General features: G+C 46.1%; 1 protein-coding gene across 4 annotated transcripts in view; it reads left to right on the top strand.

Annotated features, from left to right (window-relative positions):
• Nucleotides 1-22,694, top strand: part of LOC138293083 (torsin-1A-interacting protein 1-like) — a 233,268-nt gene that overhangs the window by 54,291 nt on the left and 156,283 nt on the right. For all 4 annotated transcript variants that reach the window (XM_069232085.1, XM_069232083.1, XM_069232084.1 and 1 more), the window contains one exon: nucleotides 15,532-15,582. In XM_069232085.1, coding sequence (XP_069088186.1) covers nucleotides 15,532-15,582 — 51 coding nt within the window. The remainder of the gene's footprint in view (nucleotides 1-15,531; nucleotides 15,583-22,694) is intronic.

Raw genomic sequence — 22,694 nt, 5'->3', positions numbered from 1 at the left:
TTTACTGATAGGGAGCCAATGCAATTCATGCAGTCCTGCAGCAGCAGAAAGCCGCTTCGAAATGTCAAGAAGTTTCCTGGCAAGAACGTTTTGTGCTACCTGCAGATTTGCCTGAGTACCGATATTAAACTCCAGATATAGGGCATTGCATGAATCCATTCTGGATATGACCAGTGCCAGAGCCATCCGCTTTCGTGCTGAGAGAGGGATATAGGGAACATTTTTCTTTAGTTTCCTTATAAGCCAGAAATGGGTCGCTACTGTGCAATTGGCCTGTCCGTTAAGCGAATGTTTGCTGTCAAGGATCCCCCCCAAGATATTTGGCCTTTTCTTCAGGAACAGGGAGAATTGATAAAGTGCCTGCCCACCAGTTGCCATTCCAAACGAGGAATGGACCCCAAAGAGCAGCACCTCGTTTTTTTTCTTCATTAAGTTTTAGAAAATTCCTTCCCATCCAGTCCTCGACCCCAGACGTACAACATGAGAAGTTATTTGCAGTAGCTGCCGCGTTCTTAGGAATTGACACAAGGGTCTGTATTTTATCAGGATATGATGTTGCATACAGTCCAAAAGAGCGAATAATGGTAGCCAGTGGAGAAATGTTCAAATTAAACAAGTTCGGGCTCAATGATGAGCCCTGCGGTACTCCACATGGCAAAGAGAAGAATGTTCCATGTTGTGCATTGCAGCAGGGTTATTAATCCTCCATGCTATTTTACCACGAGTCAAACTTGTGAATAGACTCCATACAGATCGCTCCAGTAAGTGCATCAACGAACAGAGTTACTTCTTTGTTATTGTATACCCTGGGCATTGCTGGGTACAGAAAAATGTGTGCTGCAGGTGCTTTAACCTGTAAATAATTTTAAAATGCAGCCTGTTTATGACCAATTAAGTAAGTCACAACAGCTTCACTATCATGCTTGTTCTTCTTGCCAATTTGGAGGATTGTTTTTAAAAGACAATTGTGTAAGATGATTGTCAGGCACCACTACTCGTAGCCCTGCCACCCCCTTTTTGCTGCCACTCCATGACTCCCCATATAATGGGATCCCAGTGTAATGCTTTCCATTTCCAGTAAAGATCTATGCCCAAGGACCCTGAGAGGATGACAGTCGCACAGCCCTGCATGGCGAAGGCTTTCAGGACCTTCAAAAAGTGATTATTTAAACACATTATGATGTAAATGGCACTGAAGGTGAAACAATATAATTCTTAATATCTCGATAATCCCAGTGCGTCTGTATTCCCCTGTCACGCCTGTTTTTTAAGTACAAAAATACCCTAAGCCATTCCAGACTCTTAGGTCTCCCAAGAATCTGCCCCTTAGACACCTCCAGGGACAGGGTCTCCTCCCATAAAAAGGCCTGTAATACAACATGCAATGACAGCTTGCCTGACAGTCCCCCGCAGGGCAGTCAATCATATCAACTGTGGCGAGAGGTTGGGTGGGGGGTAGGTGAGGGGAGACGAGCACAGAAGGGAGAATGGAACTGAACATAGGGGAGAAGCTGGACCAGGTCGGGGAATAGCGGTCCGATGCAGTCTAACGCTTTAGTGCCCTGGAAGCTGGGCCTCCTAGGGAAGTCAAGGGCACCTCAATGTTATCGCTGCTCCACGTTAGCCCTACGCCCGCGACACTCTTGGCATTTTCTACTCAGTAAGCGTTAAACACAGAGTATAGTATGTATTCCCTTGAATTATGACTGTCCATTTAAAAAAAACAGCAAAACTGATTTAAAGTTCAGCACCACCAGCCATTTGCTTTCGGGCTAACCTTTATTCTCCCTATCCCCAATGCACAACAAACCATCTTGTTTTTTTCCGCATTATTTCTCTTTCTCTTTTGTTTTATTTCTCTGTATCTGTCAGCCTCTGGTCTCGGCCCTGTTTCTCTTGGTCTTTCTATTACTCTCTGTCTCTCTCTCTCTCTCTACTCACGTTTTCTATCTGACCCTTCCCCTGTCTCTCCATACATACATATTCACTTAACCCCTTCGCTGCCAGGCCTCTTCCCTACTCCTGTGCCAGGCCTTTTTTTGCCTATTTGGAGTAGTTCTTGCTTAGGCCCTCATAACTTTTTGTCCACATAAGCTACCCACGCCAAATTTGCGTCCTTTTTTTCCAACATCCTAGGGATTCTACAGGTACCCAGTGATTGTGGGTTCCCCTGAAGGAGGCCAAGAAATTAGACAAAATACAGTGAAAATGTAGTTTTTATAAAAAAAAAAAAATGGGAAAAAGGGGCTGCAGAAGAAGGCTTGTTGTTTTCCCCCTGAAAATGGCATCAACAAAGGGTTTGCAGTGCTAAAATCACCAGCTTTCGGGAACAGGCAGACTTGAATCAGAAAACCAAAATTTTCAACACAATTTTGGCATTTTACTGGGACATAACCCATTTTTACGATTTTTTTGTGCTTTCGGCCTCCTTCCAGTCAGTGACAGAAATGGGTGTGAAACCAATGCTGGATCTCAGAAACCTAAACATTTCTGAAAAGTAGACAACATTCTGAATTCAGCAAGGGGTAATTTGTGTAGATCCTACTAGGGCTTCCTACAGAAAATAACAACCAAACAAAAATAATATTGAAATTGAGGTGAAAAAAACAGCAATTCTTCTCTACGTTTTACTCTGTAACTTTTTCCTGCAATGTCAGATTTGTGAACGCAATATACCGTTATGTCTGCTGGACTCTTCTGGTTGCAGGGATATATAGGGCTTGTAGGTTCATCAAGAACCCTAGGTACCCAGAACCAATAAATGAGCTGCACCCTGCAGTGGGTTTTCATTCTATACAGGTTATACAGCAATTCATTTGCTGAAATATAAAGAGTGAAAAATAGCTATCAAGAAAACCTTTGCATTTACAAAATGGGCACAAGATACGGTGTTGAGGAGCAGTGGTTATTTGCACATCTCTGAATTCCGGATTGCCCATACTAGCATGTGAATTACAGGGCATTTCTCAAATAGACGTCTTTTTTACACACACTCTCATATTTAGAAGGAAAAAATGTAGAGAAAGACAAGGGGCAATAACACTTGTTTTGCTATCCTATGTTCCCCTAAGTCTCCTGATAAAAATGATACCTCACTTGTGTGGGTAGGCCTAGCGCCCGCGACAGGAAATGCCCCAAAACACAACGTGGACACATCCCATTTTTTGACAGAAAACAGAGGTGTTTTTTGCAAAGTGCCTACCTGTAGATTTTGGCCTCTAGCTCAGCTGGCACCTAGAGAAACCTACCAAACCTGTGCATTTTTGAAAACTAGAGACCTAGGGGAATCCAAGATGGGGTGACTTGTGGGGCTCTGACCAGGTTCTGTTACCCAGAATCCTTTGCAAACCTCATAATTTGGCTAAAAAAACACGTTTTCCTCACATTTCGGTGACAGAAAGTTCTGGAATCTTAGAGGAGCCACAAATTTCCTTCCACCCAGCGTTCCCCCAAGTCTCCCGATAAAAATGATACCTCACTTGTGTGGGTAGGCCTAGCGCCCGCGACAGGAAATGCCCCAAAACACAACATGGACACATCACATTTTTTCACAGAAAACTGAGGTGTGCTTTACAATGTGCCTACCTGTGGATTTTGGCCTCTAGCTCAGCCGACACCTAGGGAAACCTAGCAAACCAGCGCATTTTAGAAAACTAGACACCTAGGGGAATCCAAGATAGGGTGACTTGTGGGGCTCTGACCAGGTTCTGTTACCCAGAATCCTTTGCAAACCTCATAATTTGGCTAAAAAAAACACGTTTTCCTCACATTTCGGTGACAGAAAGTTCTGGAATCTTAGAGGAGCCACAAATTTCCTTCCACCCAGCGTTCCCCCCCAAGTCTCCCGATAAAAATGATACCTCACTTGTGTGGGTAGGCCTAGTGCCCGCGACAGGAAATGCCCCAAAACACAACATGGACACATCACATTTTTTCACAGAAAACTGAGGTGTGTTTTACAATGTGCCTACCTGTGGATTTTGGCCTCTAGCTCAGCCGACACCTGGGGAAACCTAGCAAACCAGCGCATTTTAGAAAACTAGACACCTAGGGGAATCCAAGATAGGGTGACTTGTGGGGCTCTGACCAGGTTCTGTTACCCAGAATCCTTTGCAAACCTCAAAATTTAGCCCCCAAAAAATCTTTTCCTCTCATTTCGGTGACAGAAAGTTCTGTAATCAGAGAGGAGCCACAAATTTCCTTCCACCCAGCGTTCCCCCAAGTCTCCCGATAAAAATGGTACCTCACTTGTGTGGGTAGGCCTAGCGCCCATGAAAGGAAATGGCTCAAAACACAACGTGGACACATCAAAATGATCAAATACAAAACTACCTGTTTTTGCTGGGTGGCGTCTGCGTTTTTGGTCCTGGGCTCAGCAGCCTTCTAGGGAAACCTACCAAACCCAAACATTTCTGAAAACTAGACACCGGAGGGAGTCCAGTGAGGTGTGACTTGCGTGGATCCCCCAATGTTTTCTTACCCAGAATCCTCAGCAAACCTCAAATGTAACTAAAAAATCTAATTTTTCCCACATTTCTGTGTGGGATCACCGCACTGGGACACATTTCATACCACCCAATGTTCCCCTCAGTCTCCCAGTAAAAATGATATCTCATTTGTGTAGGTGGGCCAAGTGCTTGTGAAAGGGAAGAGCCAAAAACATGTCGATATTGAGGGGGAACAAATGGGGTCCAAAAGGGCAGTTTGCAAAAAAACATTTTTAGGCTGACAAGTGCAGCAGAATTTTTATCGGTATAGATGAGACAATGCTGGGTGGTAGGAATTCTGTGGATTTCTGCAGATTCCGGAAGGTTCCATCACAAAAACGTGGGAAAAATCTGTGATTTCCAGCAAAGTCGGAGGTTTGCAGAGGATTGTGGGTACAAAAATGGTGCGGGGTGCATGTGAAACACACCAGTCTGGAATCACCCACATGTTTAGTTTTCAGATGTGTCTAGGTCTTGTGGATGTTTCTACATGGCAGCCTCCCAAAGTCCATAAAGTGCAGCCCTCACCATTCCAAGTGGGACGATTTTGAGAGTAAGCCAAGTTCTCATGGCCGAAATGTAAAACTAAAACCCAAAATAATCGAATGCCTTCTTGCTTGCTTTGGAATAAGATGTTTTAGAGTGCGGGGGAGAGCTGAAAGACTGTTACCCCCCCCTTTAGTTGAGGTGGGGGCGTAACCAGGCCCATACTGGTTGGTAGCCACCACCCCAATATATATATATATATATATATATATATATATATATATATATATATATATATATATATATATATATATTTTTTTTTTTAATTCCCTGGCATCTAGTAGACTTTCTGCCCGGTAATTGCCCCGTCTGCCCACTAGTGGGCAGAACAACTTTGGCCCCGTTTATTTGGGGTGGGGGTATGGCCATACCCCCACCCTCTTATTTTTCGAAAAAAACTTCCCTGGCCTCTGGTGGGCTTTCTGCCAACAGTAATGTGCTCCCATGGGGAGCAACCCTTACCCAAGGGGCTGCCTCCCTAAAGAAAACACATGTGTACATACACACAAGTCCATGGTGCCTAAGTGGTTTCTGCCCCCTTGGGGGCAGATTGACCTAAAATCGGCCGATCTTCCCCCAAAGGGGGGCAGAAATGGTCTGAATACAATTTGCCCCCAGGCGAGCGACCCTTGCCTAATGGGTCGCTCCCCATCTCTTAAAAAAATAACAATAGGCCGATCTGCCCCCAGGGGAGGCAGAAATGGCCTAAAATAAATTTACCCCCCCAACAGAGCGACCCTTGCCTACGGGGTTGCTCCCCTTGCGTGACATTGCCGCAAAAAAAAAAAATCCCCGGTGCCTAATGGTTTCTGCCCCCTTTGGGGGCAGATTGACCTAAAATCGGCCGATCTGCCTCCAAAGGCGGCAGATATGGCCTAAATACAATTTGCCCCTCCAGGGGAGCGACCCTCTCTGAGAATACATTTCATTTTATGTAACAAAACATCAGTCTTTAAGTCAATACAAAACCAAATTAGGCTTCTCCAAAAGAAAAGCATCACTAGTTAGGGCAGCCAAGCGTGATCAATTTCTTTTTGAATAGCAGGAAGCATGAGTGATTGCACAAAACTGCCTCAAGAGTATATGATAATGATTCAAGCATGCAGGCACACAACGCAATCCATTCTGAGTCATGTTCCATTTTAAAAGAGTATGTTGATTTAATAGCATGTATTTGAACAACGCTGATTTAGTTAATCATTTTTTCGGGAGCGGACAGCTGATGTTTCTTAGCGCAGTTTTAAGACATCAAACACTTTTAATACATTCAACCAAGAATAGCGTGGAAACACATTTTATTCAGAAGCATCTTATTTTAACATCATTTACGCTAATGATGTACAGTGTGATTGCTGGACTCCGTGTTGGATTATGTGTTGATGTTAAGTGACAAGGTTAAATCTCTCTGCCGCTAAGGTACAAAAATTTCACAGAGTTGGAATTTAACCTGGAAATTACAGTTCTGCAATACCGATGGTTGTTCCCCTGAGGGATTGATGGATGGATGGATGAATGCATGCCCCTGCGAAGGATAAGGACCACACAGAAATGACCCAGAAAAAAGACTCTACAAAAAACAATGTCGGATTCTAGAGAATACTTACCGAGCATCCCAACCTATGCCGAGTCTCAAAATGACTGTTAACACTTCCTGGTAGAAGTGTTGGCAGCCAGTCGGATCTCTGCACGAGATCGGGAGGATTCACAAAGCCTTCACACCTCTACATACACAAATTTGTTTGTCTTTTAATATTTCAAAAACTTCTGAACTGATTTACGCCAGTGTAAAAAAAATGGCTCCCTGTTGCAGTTACCCCCCACTTTTTGCCTGATACTGATGCTGAATTGACTGAGAAGTGTGCTGGGACCCTGCTAACCAGGCCCCAGCACCAGTGTTCTTTCACCTAAAATGTACCATTGGTTCCACAATTGGCACAACCCTGGCACCTAGGTAAGTCCCTTGTAACTGGTACCCCTGGTACCAAGGGCCCTGATGCCAGGGAAGGTCTCTAAGGGCTGCAGCATGTCTTATGCCACCCTAGGGACCCCTCACTCAGCACAGACACACTGCTTGCCAGCTTGTGTGTGCTGGTGGGGAGAAAATGACAAAGTCGACATGACACTCCCCTCAGGATGCCATGCCAACCTCACACTGCCTGTGGCATAGATAAGTCACCCCTCTAGCAGGCCTTACAGCCCTAAGGCAGGGTGCACTATACCACAGGTGAGGGCATAGGTGCATGAGCACTATGCCCCTACAGTGTCTAAGCAAAACCTTAGACATTGTAAGTGCAGGGTAGCCATAAGAAAATATGGTCTGGGAGTCTGTCAAAAACGAACTCCACAGCTCCATAATGGCTACACTGAATACTGGGAAGTTTGGTACCAAACTTCTCTGAATAATAAACCCACACTGATTCCAGTGTTGGATTTATTAAAAAATGCACACAGGGGGCATCTTAGAGATACCCCCTGTATTTTACCCAATTGTTCAGTGCAGGACTGACTGGTCTGTGCCAGCCTGCTGCTGAGAGACGAGTTTCTGACCCCATGCGGTGAGAGCCTTTGTGCTCTCTGAGGACAGAAACAAAGCCTGCTCTGGGTGGAGGTGCTTCACACCTCCCCCCTGCAGGAACTGTAACACCTAGCAGTGAGCTTCAAAGGCTCAAGCTTCGTGTTACAATGCCCCAGGGCACTCCAGCTAGTGGAGATGCCCGCCCCCTGGACCCAGCCCCCACTTTTGGCAGCAAGTCCAGGAGAGAGAATGAGAAAAACAATGAGTCGTCACTGGCCAGTCAGGACAGCCCCTAAGGTGTCCTGAGCTGAGGTGACTGACTTTTAGAAATCCTCCATCTTCTAGAAGGAGGATTCCCCCAATAGGAATAGGGATGTGCCCCCCTCCCCTCAGGGAGGAGGCACAAAGAGGGTGTACCCACCCTCAGGGCTAGTAGCCATTGGCTACTAACCCCCCAGACCTAAACACGCCCTTAAATTTTGTATTTAAGGGCTCCCCTGAACCTAAGAATTTAGATTCCTGAAACTACAAGAAGAAGAAGACTGCTGAGCTGAAAAACCCCTGCAGAGGAAGAATAGAAGACACCAACTGCTTTGGCCCCAGACTTACCGGCCTGTCTCCTGCCTTCCAAAGAAACCTGCTCCAGCGACGCTTTCCAAGGGACCAGCGACCTCTGAATCCTCTGAGGACTGCCCTGCTTCAAGAAAGACAAGAAACTCCAGAGGACAGCGGCACTGCTCCAAAAGAACTGCAACTTTGTTACAGAGGAGCAGATTTAAAGACCCCTGCAAATCCCCGCAAGAAGCGTGAGACTTGCAACACTGCACCCGGCGACCCCGACTCGACTGGTGGAGAACCAACACCTCAGGGAGGACCCTCCGGCGACTCCGAGACCGTGAGTAACCAAAGTTGTCCCCCGTGAGCCCCCACAGCGACGCCTGCAGAGGGAATCCCGAGGCTCCCCCTGACCGCGACTGCCTGAACCTAAAGTCCCGACGGCTGGAAAAGACCCTGCACCCGCAGCCCCCAGCACCTGAAGGAACGGAACTTCTGTGCAGGAGTGACCCCCAGGAGGCCCTCTCCCTTGCCCAGGTGGTGGCTACCCTGAGGAGCCCCCCCCTTGCCTGCCTGCACCGCTGAAGAGACCCCTTGGTCTCCCATTGAAACCTACAGAGAACCCGACGCTTGTTTACACACTGCACCCGGCCGCCCCCCGCGCTGCTGAGGGTGTACTTTTTGTGCTGACTTGTGTTCCCCCCCCCCCCCCCCCCCCCCCCCCCGGTGCCCTACAAAACCCCCCTGGTCTGCCCTCCGAAGACGCGGGTACTTACCTGCTGGCAGACTGGAACCGGGGCACCCCCTTCTCTCCATTGAAGCCTATGTGTTTTGGGCACCTCTTTGACCTCTGCACCTGACCGGCCCTGAGCTGCTGGTGTGGTAACTTTGGGGTTGCTCTGAACCCCCAACGGTGGGCTACCTTGGACCCAAAACTGTGACCTGTAAGTGATTTACTTACCTGCTAAAAATAACAATACTTTACCTCCCCCAGGAACTGTGAAAATTGCACTGTGTCCACTTTTAAAACAGCTATTTGTGTTTTATGTGAAAAGTATATATGCTACTGTAATTATTCAAAGTTCCTAAAGTACTTACCTGCAATACCTTTCAAATGAGATATTACATGTAGAATTTGAACCTGTGGTTCTTAAAATAAACTAAGAAAATATATTTTTCTATAACAAAACCTATTGGCCTGGAATTGTCTGAGTGTGTGTTCCTCATTTATTGCCTGTGTGTATGTACAACAAATGCTTAACACTACTCCTTTGATAAGCCTACTGCTCGACCACACTACCACAAAATAGAGCATTAGTATTATCTCTTTTTGCCACTATCTTACCTCTAAGGGGAACCCTTGGACTCTGTGCATGCTATTCCTTACTTTGAAATAGCACATACAGAGCCAACTTCCTACAACCAGATAACAAAAAGGCTTCTTTCTGGACTGAAAACTACCTTTGTGCTAAGTTTGGTGTAATTTCGTCCTGCGGTTCGGGCTGTAGTCGTTTTCAAAGTCCCTATGCAGTTAACATGGGAAACACACTTTTTATGACCACCTCCCATTTTTCTTGGCCCCCGCTTGATGGATCACCCCGAAACTTTCCCTGCACACTTGTTTTGGGGAAAATTTGGGAAGATTTGTCAAACTGCACTAAAGATATTGCCAAGTCAAATAATGTTTTTTCAACGGAAACTAGTCTCCAACTATAGCTATATAATTATAGTTATATAAATAAAATATTCAGTCTTGCGACCTGTAGGAAGCTGGGCTTGTGTGTGCCTGAGGTACTTACACCTTCTACCAGGTATCCTCTATTACTGTAGTGGAGGCCATGTCTAGAAGCAAGGCTCTCTAGAAGTAGCTGTGGATGAGCAGCCAAGGCTTATCTAGAAGACATGCAAAGCTCATGCAATACCACTGTAATCACACAGCACTTAACACACATGAAAGAAAACACTCAGTGTTATAGAAATAAAGGTACTTTATTTTAGTGACACAAATACCAAAAAGTACTAGAGAGACAACCTTCCAATAGGAGGTAAATAACACTAGATATGTACACTACTAATCGGCGATAGGCATAGAAAGTGATAGAAAACAGTGCAAAAGCAGATAGACAATAGTAACCCTAGGGGGAGCCCAAACCATATACTAAAAAAATGGAATACAAACACAGGTCCCCCTTCTAGGTGAGTGGAATGTGTAGAGGGGAGCTGGGGAAACTAGGAAACCCCAAAGGTAAGTACCACAGTGCCCCTTAGTGACCAGGAGGAAAGGAGTAAAATGCTAGATTTTCCCCAAACCACCCAAAAGGAAGAAAAAGAAGAAAATGCAACACCCAGACAAGACTGCAAGAAACCAGCGGTCGATTCCTGAAGAGGATGACCTGTGGAAGAAGGGGACCAAATCCAGAAGTCACAGGAGAATCCAGGAGGAGTAGGAGCTACTACCCACCCAGCTGTGGATGCAGGAGTTGGTTGACGGTAGGACGAAGACGGTCAGGAATGCAGCCTTGGAGCAGGTGAAGAGTTCATGGAGGATGCATTTGATGTCCCACGCCGGATGAATGATTGCAGTTGGTCAGTGGCATGGAAAAGCCACCAACAAGCCTTGGCAAAGGCAGAAGTCACGGTGAAGCAAAAGTGGATCTGCCGGGGACCAGCAAGGTCCAGGAGGACTCTCCCCATGGTGGGGAGGAGAGGGAGTCTAATGGGGACCCCTCAGCAAGGCAGAGAGTCCAAAGAAGAGGCAGCCTCCACAGGAGACCCACTGGATGAGGTACCAGGAGTCACAGAGGAGCCCACACAGCACTAGTGGAGAAGGGTCCCACTCCGCAGGAGAAGCCCGCAGAGGGCTATGCGTTGAGGGAAGGAGTGCTGGGGCCACTCAGAGCATTAAGATCCCTTGGACGAGATGTAAACAAGCCTTGGTAGCTGCAAGAGAAGCAGTGCATGGGGGGGTGGGGGGGTACTGTACTGCATGGAAAGACAAGGGCTTAACTCCACCAAAGTTGGACAGCTGGCAGAGAGGACCAAGAGGACTACTCCAGACCATCACCCGTGATGCAGGATCCACGCTGCTCAGGATGAGAGGAGATCCACGCAGTTGTTGCAGTTGGTGTCTGTGGATGGAGGGGAGTGACTCCTTCACTCCAAGGGAGATTCCTTCTTCCTTTTTGTGCAGACTGAAGACTTGCTGCCCTCAGAGGATGCACAGCCAGGGAAATGTTGCAGAAGCTGGATGGAACCGTGGAAACAATGTGGCAAGCACAGTCTGTGTTGTGGATGCAGATTGTCAGTTTCTGGAGGGTCCGGTCGCAGTTCCAGTGGCTAGAAGTCGAAATAGAGGTCGCAGAGGAGTCCTGCTGGAATCTTGCAAGCCGAATCTGAGGACCCACCCAAGAGAGAGACCCTAAATAGCCCTGAAAGGGGGATTGGTCACTTAGCCAGGTGCCCACCTATTACGAGGGGACTCTGACGTCACCTGCCTGACCTGGCCACTTAGATGCGCCTCGAGGTCCCTGCCAACCTTGGACTCAGGATGGCAGAGACCAGGGACCCTCTGGAGGAGCTCTGAGCACCACCCCTTGGGTGGTGATGGACAGGGGAGTGGCCACTACCCCTTCCATTGTCCATTTTCGCTCCAGAGCAGGGACTGGAGGTCCCTGAACCGGTGTGGATAGGTTTATGCATGGAGTGCACCAAGTGCCCTTCAAAGCATACCAGTGGCTTCGGGAGGCTACCCCAAGGGTAGGATGAGGGTGTTACCCCCATCTCCCAAAGGAAATCCTTAGTTCTGCCTTCCTGGGCTTGAGCTGTTCAAGCAGCAGGAGGGCAGAAACCTGTCTTAGGGGTGGCAGCAGCTTGGGCTGCCCGGAAAAACCCAGAAGGCTGGTAGGAACAATGCTGGGCGTCCTCTAAGGAGCCCCAGAGTGCATGAAATCATACTTCCAATACTGCCAACAGTATTGGGGTATGATTGTGACATGTTTGATCCCAAACATGCCTAGGTTCGGAGTTACTATTATGTAGCTGGACATAGGTAGTAACCTCTGTCTCGTACACGCAAAAAATGGCGTCCCCGCACTCACGAAGATCAATGAAACTGGAGTCCGTGGGGGCACCTCTGCTAGTGCAGGGGTGTCTTACACACAGGTACTTTGCACCCTGCCCTCTGGGCTAGGAGGGTCTGCCATAGGGGTGACATACAGTGACTTGGTGCAGTGACCTGTAGTGAAAAGGGTGCATGTACCCTTTAACGCTGGCTGACAATGGCAGGCCTGCAGATACACTTTGCATGGGCTCCCCATGGGTGGCATAATACATGCTGCAGCCCGTGGGGATCCCCTGGGACCTCAAAGCCCTGGGTGCCTGGTTACCAAATACTAGGGACTTACATGGGGGCACCAGAATGCCAAATGTGGGGTGTAAGTAACTAAGTTACCAAGTTAGAAGGGAAAGAACATAATCACTAGGGTCCTGGTTAGCCGGATCCAAGTTAACACAGGAAGAGAATGGGGGTAACCATGCCAAGAAAGAGGGTACTTTCCTATATGACCCAAGTAGAAAATGTTCATTCAGGTAATCCTTGTTATTTGTCTGAAGACTAGCACAGCAGGAACATGTGTTAAATGTTCACTATTAACCTTTTATGTGTTGTAATAAAATATTGATGAGTGCAGATTTCCCCACCCATGTGAATTCTGGACATAGTGTAGGACTGGACTGCTGGAAAGATGCGTTTGACTCCTGGGAAATGAGACTGGCAAAAAGTTTAGGAAAATAATGAAAAGTTACTTGGGAAAGCAAATATAAGGAAAAGGTACTGGTACAACGAAGAGAACAAGGAATTGGAAAGAAGGGAAGGAAGAATTAATAGAAATAAAGAGGGAAGGAGACAAAAGCCAAATTCTTTAAAAGCACCAGCAAACCACCGTTTTAATTATTTTTTAAGGAGCAAAAACGAGTGAACTCTAATAACCGCTGATTTTAACAGTTTTTGAAAACGGGGGAAAAAGGCCACCAAAATGAACTATAAATAGAAACTTACCACAGGACGCTGGACTCTTCACTCTCAATTGTTTATATTGAATATCAGTGTCTCACTTCAGAGAAAATGCCTATGATGTTGAACCAAGACTACATGTATGTAACCATTTCATGCCACATCTTCTGCATCTGTGCTAGCATGGAGGCATTTGTGTCAAACAGGATGCCAATATTTTTGGCTTTGGGGCAAAAGAGGTAAAGGAGCAAGATGCTCCCACTACAGTTTTGTCCGACCAACATGAAGCATCCTTACCAGTGATCAAGGCATCAGTCTGGTCTCATTTGAGCTCCCAAGTCTTTGTTCATCAAGCATGCTAATAGAGAATTTTGATCATGTTTGAGAAGTAGACTGGTGTTGCCTGGGTAGAAAAAGGTCTTAAACCTGAAGGAGAGCACCAGTTCCCCAAAAGTCACCGGGTGCATGCACACAACCAGTCTGATCTGACAACAAGTACCTTACCCAGCCGAGGGCCAGGCCTGTCAGTCCTTCATCGCTGAGATGGTCAGTCCTAGCATCGTATTGTATACCTGTAGGTTTTGAGAAAAGAAAAGTCATGTTCGATGGCATCTGTCGCTGTAGATACACATGGTCTGCATAGCTCGCTCGCCATCTGGTGTTGGGTCGGAGTGTTGAAAAGAAAAGTCATTTACAGACTGTTAACAATCTTTGTGCATGAAAATATAAGTAGCTGTGTTAAGCAAGCCTAGTATAGGGTATTGTTTCTAATGTCAAAAGACAGGACAAAAGGTCTGCCTTATTGAGCCAAACCTATGTGTCTTGTTTGATGTTTCATGACAGTAAACCTCACACTTTGATCCAAGATCTATACTTCCCAACAGCTGTCCTGTAGTAATATTGAAAGTCAGGTTAGACTAATCCTGATTGAGTAAAGGCTACGCAGATACCCGACTGCTTTTCTCACCTTTTTCTGCTTCTAAATAAACTGCACAGTTACTTGTATCATTTTTCATGTAAAAGGAAAGATTGCTGTATTGGACCAAGCCTGTGGAGAGGCATTTTGGTAAAGTGGTTATGTTTTCCACAGCTGCCTCGGAGGGGGCAGTACCACATTAGACCATCTTTTAAAAGTAACCTTCGGTTTCGACTAAGATTTTATAGTTGCTATTACTAACAGCAGAAGGCCTATCATTAGATTCCCTTTTGATTTTCCTAACTTATGTCTTTTTAAACAGAACCTAAAAGGCCTGGTGACAGAGCAACCCTGTTTAGCCTGCTTGTAGTTGCGAAATATGAGTGCCTAAATGGACTTTCCAAAATCTTTATTTCAATTAAAGAATTGTATCTAACCAATGCGTGACTATGCTGTCTAGCTCACTAGTGCTTCACTGACTTTTTGCATGTTGATACAAGACACTATGAGTTGATGTCTGTGAGATGGACCCAGCCGGGGGGAGAAGAGGTGGGTTAATAAATCAGTAAACATGCAGGGTCCAGTTAAAATTGTGGAAAATGTAGACTGCATCAAATGAATTGTGTAACATTAGTCTCGGACTGAAGTGAGAATCATTTTTGAGCTGTGGCCTTGTAGAAACTGCTTTGCAGCTATTACTTTCATTGAGTCGAGGGGAGCACAGTGCAGTCATTTGTTCCTCAGGGAGCCAACAGTTCTAAACAGGCTATTTAAATTTGGTTCCTTGGGACGCATCCCACCTCCCTGTCCCTCTGTCTCTCCCTTACTAAGTACATTGCGTTGTTCCCGTGGACTCCTTGCTGTTCATTCCTCCTATATGTTCCACAGCCAGGTTCTTTTGACTGCTCTTCAGGGTAAGAACACATTCCTAAATCGACTGAGACAGACTTGTGTAGCAGAAGACATGCAGAAAGACTCCTTTGGTGCCAGGTGTTCACTGCTGAACCAAAGTGGTTGTCAGTCCTATTTAGCAGTTGACTGCCTTTCCCTTAATTTCACCAAATAGTCTCTTGCGCACATACTATTTGTGCTGCACCACTGCCTTTTGGAAAAGGTGCCTGCTAAGTGAGTTTGCTGGGATGACTGTCACAAAAGATAACACTATATACTTACACAGTGTAGAACTTGTTAAGCACTTTATAAAGCCATCGCACATGCAGGGCACCTCGAACAACCTTCCAGATATGGCTCACCCATTGATTAAGACATTTTCCCATATTCATCTTCTCCCTTCCTTCTCCTGCATGTACATTTGTTCCATTCAGTATTGGTGGCTATTAATTACTCACCATGGTAGTAGAAGCAAATGTTTGTGCACGCTGTGGTTGAATATTTGCTCAGAGACTTATGTTCTGCTGTAGTTGCTTTAGGGATCTTCAGTAGCTGGTAACCTCTGGTCGTGTATGCAGTAATCTTACCTGATAACGTTCTTTTTTCCTAGATGATGTTGAAACTGAAACGGAAGAGGAGGATGTAGCTGATTCTGAAGAAGGTAGGACTCATAAACAAGATGGCTCACACCTGCAAGATTTGTGCATACTAACTTAATCCTTCTGTTATGTCAATTTATGGTTAAGAAGTTCTTGTCATTTTGTCACTATAGGATCTTAAGGCCTCCTTCATATAATTGCTGCATTCCTGCGCTATATGAGCCATTAATTGTATAATCTCATTTGAGTTTATTCCTACTCTGGGAGTAGAGGGGTTCTCAGTGTCTTATCGTGTTTGGGTTCTGGTCTCTGTTGGCATCACTTAAGCTACTTGTTATTGTCTCTGTATATCTTACCTTGCTTACTTGCTCGATTTACCCCCTCATGTTAGCTCCTTTCCTCACTTGATAGGTGTTTCTAGTGAATTTTTAGTTTACTCCAAACCTGCTCATGCAATTAGTCTTTTTCTTGCTTACTTCTCAGTATACACATGTATGCCTAATGGTTCACATTTTATGAAAGTTTCCTTATTCCACTTCTTTTCCTCATGCCTATACATGCACAGAGTTTCAGTTCTCACTGAACCCCACAATAGTTCATCCTGAATGGTGTGGCCAGATTTGATCTGTACCTGAAGTTGAATGGACCCACACTGTTCATTGTGAAGTGTTTTACTGCCAATGGGATTAATTATAAAATAAATAAAAAATGTTTACCACAGTACATCACATTTGTAGCGATCGACTGCTGTCATAGGAGGAACCCACTTGCTAAAGTAAAGATTTAAACATTTAATTTCAATATGGTGAATGCAGAGTTCAGTGTACTTAAGAGAAACAAGTAGGGTGGTGACTGCCCTAGCCACCTACCACTAATCCAGTACTGAGGGATGTGTAGGCATTAGTCAAACTATTGGGTTTGGAATGTAGCTGTTAGTTCCATTTCAGGTTCCCACACATACAGAAAAGGGAACCCAGGGACATGATGGAGCGCTTTGAAAATTCTGTAGTCCGTCAAATACCATGTGTTAGTCCTGTGGGGGCGATTGCACTACTTTTGCATGGCTTGCACAGGCTTTCTTTCCTCTTTCATGATTCTAAGTAATCCCTTTGTCTAACACTCACACTTTTTCATAAAAAAGTGTGATCTCTCTCTTTCTCTCTCTCTCTCTCTCTCTCTCTCTCTTTCTCTCTCTCTCTTTCTTTCTCTCTCTCTCTTTCTTTCTCTCTCTCTCTCTCTCTCTCTCTCTCTCTCTCTCTCTCTCTCTCTCTCTCTCTCTCTCATGACCTGTTAGTCACAAATCCATTGCTTCAGCTTGAGGAAGTCAGTGTTGATGAGCAGCCCATGTTTGTTCAACAGGTGATTAATATGTAAGAATTAGTGGGATGATTTGTGGCCCAAGAATGCCACATTAGGGGGCGTGGCCAACCATTGGTGAAGATGACCGCTTTTTAGAGCAGCTCCTACTATCCACACAAATACTGTGGGCCTCCATTGAGTAAGAGTTAATGGGCACGGGAGGCACCTTCTGTACTATACCCTTTGTGCTCTGTGACAGCTCTTCCCTGTTAAAAAAAAAAACACCATCTCGCTTTCGCTCACATTGTCAAAGCCTTCTGAACTAAAGGGGCAAATGGAACATCACCGAAGGCAAGCATCACCCCCCTGAGTTGATACCATGGAGGCAGACTGTTAGATAGCTGTAAGCTCCCCAGCAAGAGAAATGGTGCATCGCCTAATAGCCGGAGTTGAGAATCCTGCACAAAACAGGGGGAGTGAAGTTGGGAAAATCAACAAGCTGCAGGGTGGACCTGACTTGCCCCCTGGCAGGTGGCGACAAGTCAGGCTTTCCCTCAGATTTTTGCTTCCACTGTGCTTCATTTTGTTTTTATATTTCTTTATTGCATTTATACCTCAGAGTTGACATAGTGCAGTATAAAGGCACACACGATCCACGCTTTTACATACAACTTCAATTCCCAGCAATAAATATACGAGGGGGGGTGGGGGAGGCGCGGGCAAAGCATGTCTATGTACTTACAATATAAAATCTGTAAAACCATTATACAGATTATAGGTGCTCAGCAAGTTGTCCTCACACATGCAGTCCATGTGGTTTTCATGCAACGCAGCTGCCCCAAGCTGAATGGGGTGTCTATCTGTTTTGCCTATGTGTGCAGATATGCAGCGTGTTAGATTATATGTATGCCATCGCAATCATGCATCTCCTACAACGGGGGGATCAGAATTGAGCGGCACCGGGTTGCTGAGGTCCGTTAACATTAGTTCCCATTGTGATGCAATGGGATACTTCCGTAGCCCCAACATTTCCTAATGCTGGAGAGCCATGCACTCCGCCCTTGCCCAGACAGTCATCGATCGCACCCATGCTTCGTGTGACGGTGATAAGGCGTTTGGCCACTAAAAAACCTTGATCTATGAAACTGGTTGTTGCTCTCATTTTTTGCCCCTAGGGAACAATCCCAGAATACTTCTCCCATGTCTGTGGCAAGGGTCGGCCCACACAGCGCGTTAAGCTCACCAGAGTCAAAGACCAGTAGTGACTCAGTGGGGCAAGACCACACAATGTGCAGGAAGTCCGCCCCAGGTTTTGACAGCGTGGGCAAGTAGCATCAATGTGGTTAAAATATCTGTTAATTTTCTCAGGTGTGAGATAGGCTCATTGAACTACATATTATTGTATGAGGCAAAACTGCATGTTGCGTGGGACGTACATGTGGGTTTCTAATATGGTCACCCATTCCTTGTCCATGAAAGGTTCCCGGCCTGCTCCTCCCTCCCCCTCCCCAGTCCCCCGCCCACCCAACCACGTCCCTCTTCCAGTGCCCTTGTGTGGCCACAAGTGGGCCGGATGTATGCGCACACAGAGTCCGCTAACCAATGTATTAAATGCTTCCCCTCTCCGAGTATGTGCAGATATTGCGATTGTGTAATGTACCTGGGGCTCCCTTGCGAGTTCACCCCATGCACGCTGCAAGGTATGTCTAAGAGTTATACAGGAGGAAGGTGCCTGAGTGCAGACCAGTGGTCTCCATCAGCACGTCATGAGTGTGAAGGGTGCTGTCAGAGTAGAGATCCTGTATGGTATATATTCCTGCTTCATGCCAGGTGGTTTCCACTGTGCTTCATAATTGAACATTGCCCTTTAATAATCAAAAACAATGACTGGGGGTAAAGGAGCCCGCACCATATATCATACCAAACTGGATCCCGCAGACAAGACAAGGGCTCACACAATGCAGCCAACAGCAGAGCAGCTGGCCCCGGAACAGGGTCCTCTCATGCTCCAAGACATTATAGAGGCTATCAAGGAAGTCCGTACCTCCTTGGAATACAAAATTGACTCCATATCCACAGTGGTCATGTTAGTTAGAACTGACTTTCGTAACATGGAGCCAGATTGACGGACATTGGGGACACCGTCACCACTCTTAAAATGAACAATGCAACCCTAAAAACCCATATCACAAGAGCATTGGAGGATCGAATAGGGGACTTCGAAAGCCTCTTCAGGCTTAACAAAGCATGCATTATTGGACCTCATCCTTAAAAAGCTGCAACCTAGGTGATCTCTCAAAATATGTTCTTTGTGAAAAGTGCCCATCGGAACCCTGGCACAAAACTGGGGGCTCCTCCTCGCCTCATAATGGCACGGATTTTTAATTACAGAGATCTGGATGTCATCCTGCAAATGGCGTGCAGTGCTCTACCACTTACGAAACGAAAATGCGGTGGTCATGTTTTTTTTCCAAACTTTACATTGGAAGTTCAAAGACTCTGGTGCAATTTCCTCGAGATCAAGAAGGCTTTGTGAGAGCGAACAGGAGAAAAAAAATATTCTATGATTTTCCTGACAAAGCTGAGAATATCAGCAGAGGGTAAGACCTGGTACTTTGAGAGGCCTAAAGACGCATGGGAGTGGTTGGTGGACGACTGGCGGCCCCAAGTCAACACCCACAGGTGTCGTGATCCCGATCAGTCCGAGATTTGCAACGATGGACTACTACTTCACCAGAACAGACATCCTGATCTGGAAAGACACTGATTCCTGTTACAGAGAGCCCGAGGGGAAATGAATCGAGGCGCTTTCTTGTTATGAGACTAAGCAGTTCTACAAATGCTACTAATGCTCTGTGTACTCAACTTTACACTGTGAACGTTATGGGTATAAAGCAGTGATTTAAATTGAGATGCATCTTCTGTAAAATTTCTCCTTTCTTTGCAGGTAGGCAGGTGGATAAACACTTGGCATTTGTTACAGCAACCTTTTGTTGACAAAGTTTCTGGGCGACAGGCACTCTGCAGAGTTGGGGGGGCGCAGATAGTTCAAAGTTAGCAATGTAGGAAGGGGGAATAGTAATTGGGCTTTTGTTGCTGTTTATATTCAGGTTTTGAATTGTCTGTATTTTTATATTGCACTTCAGATGAAGTATGATCCACTCCCCAGAAGGGGAAATCTCCCATAGATCACTGTCTGTTCAGAATTAGTCACTAAGACACATTACCTCAAACCAAAGTTAAGCCGTTAACGGAATCAGCCATTAAAATACTTTCCTGGAATGTGAATGGACTAGGGGATAAATTCAAACTTAGAATGGTCTTGCATTATATTAAGAAACAGTCCCCAGATATAGTCCTACCTCAGGAGACCCTTCTTATGGGGAATAGAAGGGCATACAAAACGATTGCGCATGCGTGGTACACCACTGGTGCATGAGGGGTGGGTGTACTCACTCATAAAACATTACCACTCACTGTCCAACATACTTGGTTAGATCCCCAGCGCTGCTATATGGTGATAGCTGAGGTGTGGGAGAGCAAACAGGTTAATATAGTTTCCATATACATTCCTCCACAGTTCCACGACACCACACTCCCACGTTGGAGTGCATTACTTCTTCGATTTCTGGATGTCATATTATTGTTGGGCGGTGACTTTAACATCACACTTGATAATGAGACTGATCGCTTGCACCCAGATGGTTGGGGTTCTCCCGCCACCCACTGGTGGCTCTTGGACTTGTAGATGTATGGCGCACACATAACCTGATAGCACAGCAGTACACGTCATTCTGGGGCACAAGGGAGCGTTTCTCTTGTTGACTGTGTTCTTACACACGCACACTTAACCTCCCGCTTTAGTTAGGTCTGCCACTTAGCTAGAGGAGTCTCAGATCACTCCCCGGTCTGGGCGGTATATGGGTATCCGGATGGATTCATCATCAAGGTACAACACCTAATTCTTGGTACTTCAAGATAGCCCAAATAAAAGAGGGCCTCTGTGAGACCACAGAACAATGCTTCAAGGAAAATGAGGGATTGGTAGCTCAGGCGCAGACCCTCTGGGAAGCATATAAAACTGTAGTAAAGGGACAGGGCTTCTCGATCACAGGGCACAAAAGAGATCAGAGGGCACAACTGGAGAAGTTAGTGGCTAAGCTAGCTAGTGAAGCTGACGGTAACATTCAGCATACACTAGGCCTCAAATAAAGAGAAAATTGAGACATATCGGCCAGAACTAGTCATCGTGAAACCCCACACCTTCTTTATGAAGTCGGTGACAGGTCTGGCAACCTCTTGACAGGCGCGAAAGTGCGAATCGCTGGGTATTAGACGTCAGATGCAGGTGATCGGGTATAGGGGAGGCGGAAGGTTGCAAAGGCTTTTTCCACTTTCTACGCTTGGCTTTACTCTCCGGCAGTTACAACTATATGGCAGGGGACTCCCAGGAATTGCTGGCAGATATACGCCTCCTGAGATTTTCAAGTGAAGAGAGGGCACTTCCAGACAAAGATCTCACAGATGAGGAAGTAGTCTGGGCAATGAGAGAGTTGAATTCTGGAAAAGCAGCAGATCCAAACGGCATCTCCATTGAACTCTACAAACTTACAGCTTCAAAGGTTGCCCCATATCTGCTTAAAATGTTTAAGGAATGTCGAGAGTTCAGATCTCTTCCCAAAGATCAGCTATTGGCTAACATACTGGTCAAACATAAAGAGGGTAAATCGCCTGATGATTGTGCCTCTAATGGGCCACTTTCCCTATTAAACGCAATGAAATGCAAAAAACAAAAATTTCCTAAACTTCTGGATGCTCGCCTTGTGCAGGCAATTACGACCCTTATATACCCTGACCAATTCAGCTTTATGCCAGGAAAAAGCACCACCCGTAACCTGTTATGCTGTCATGGCAACCTGGGACAGGCTGCATCAGTATGGGAGGATGCCCTGGTGCTCTCTCTTGATGCTAGGATGGCTTCGATACCGTTGAATGGCCATATCTGTTTGAGGTGTTGCAAAAGATGGGCTTCGGCCCGCAATACCTGAACTGGATCAAGGTTCTCTACACGGAACCTTTGGCCCAGTTTATAATCAATGGAGGTGTCCACCCCCCCCTCCCCCACATTCTGATTCCAGTGTAGCACCCATCAGGGTTGTCCACTCTTGCCTCTAATATTTGCTGTCATTCTGAAACCGCTGGCTGCCTGGATCCAACAGGATCCCTTCGTTCGGGGACTTCAATTGTCAGACAAATGGGGGCATCAGATCTCACTATATGCAGATGACGTTCTGCTTTATGTCTCTGGCCCAGCACTTATACCTGTTAGGATCATGCATATACTGACCTAAGTTAGCACTTATTCAGCTACACCATCAACTGGAAGAAATCCGTAATATACATCCTCCATGGCGATGTGCCACACTTGCCTCGTGATTGCAAAGCCATTGTGGTCTGAGATGGTGTAAAGAATGGCTCCCTGTTGCAGTTACCCCCCACTTTTTGCCTGATACTGATGCTGACTTGACTGAGAAGTGTGCTGGGACCCTGCTAACCAGGCCCCAGCACCAGTGTTCTTTCACCTAAAATGTACCATTGTTTCCACAATTGGCACAACCCTGGCACCTAGGTAAGTCCCTTGTAACTGGTACCCCTGGTACCAAGGGCCCTGATGCCAGGGAAGGTCTCTAAGAGCTGCAGCATGTCTTATGCCACCCTAGGGACCCCTCACTCAGCACAGACACACTGCTTGCCAGCTTGTGTGTGCTGATGGGGAGAAAATGACTAAGTCGACATGGCACTCCCCTCAGGGTGCCATGCCAACCTCCCACTGCCTATGGCATAGGTAAGTCACCCCTCTAGTAGGCCTTACAGC

Source organism: Pleurodeles waltl, chromosome 4_2 (genome assembly GCF_031143425.1).
Source record: "Pleurodeles waltl isolate 20211129_DDA chromosome 4_2, aPleWal1.hap1.20221129, whole genome shotgun sequence".
In the NCBI taxonomy this organism is placed as follows: Eukaryota; Metazoa; Chordata; class Amphibia; order Caudata; family Salamandridae; genus Pleurodeles; species Pleurodeles waltl.
Note: the sequence above shows the minus strand (reverse complement) of the source record. Positions and strands in the feature narration are given on the sequence as shown.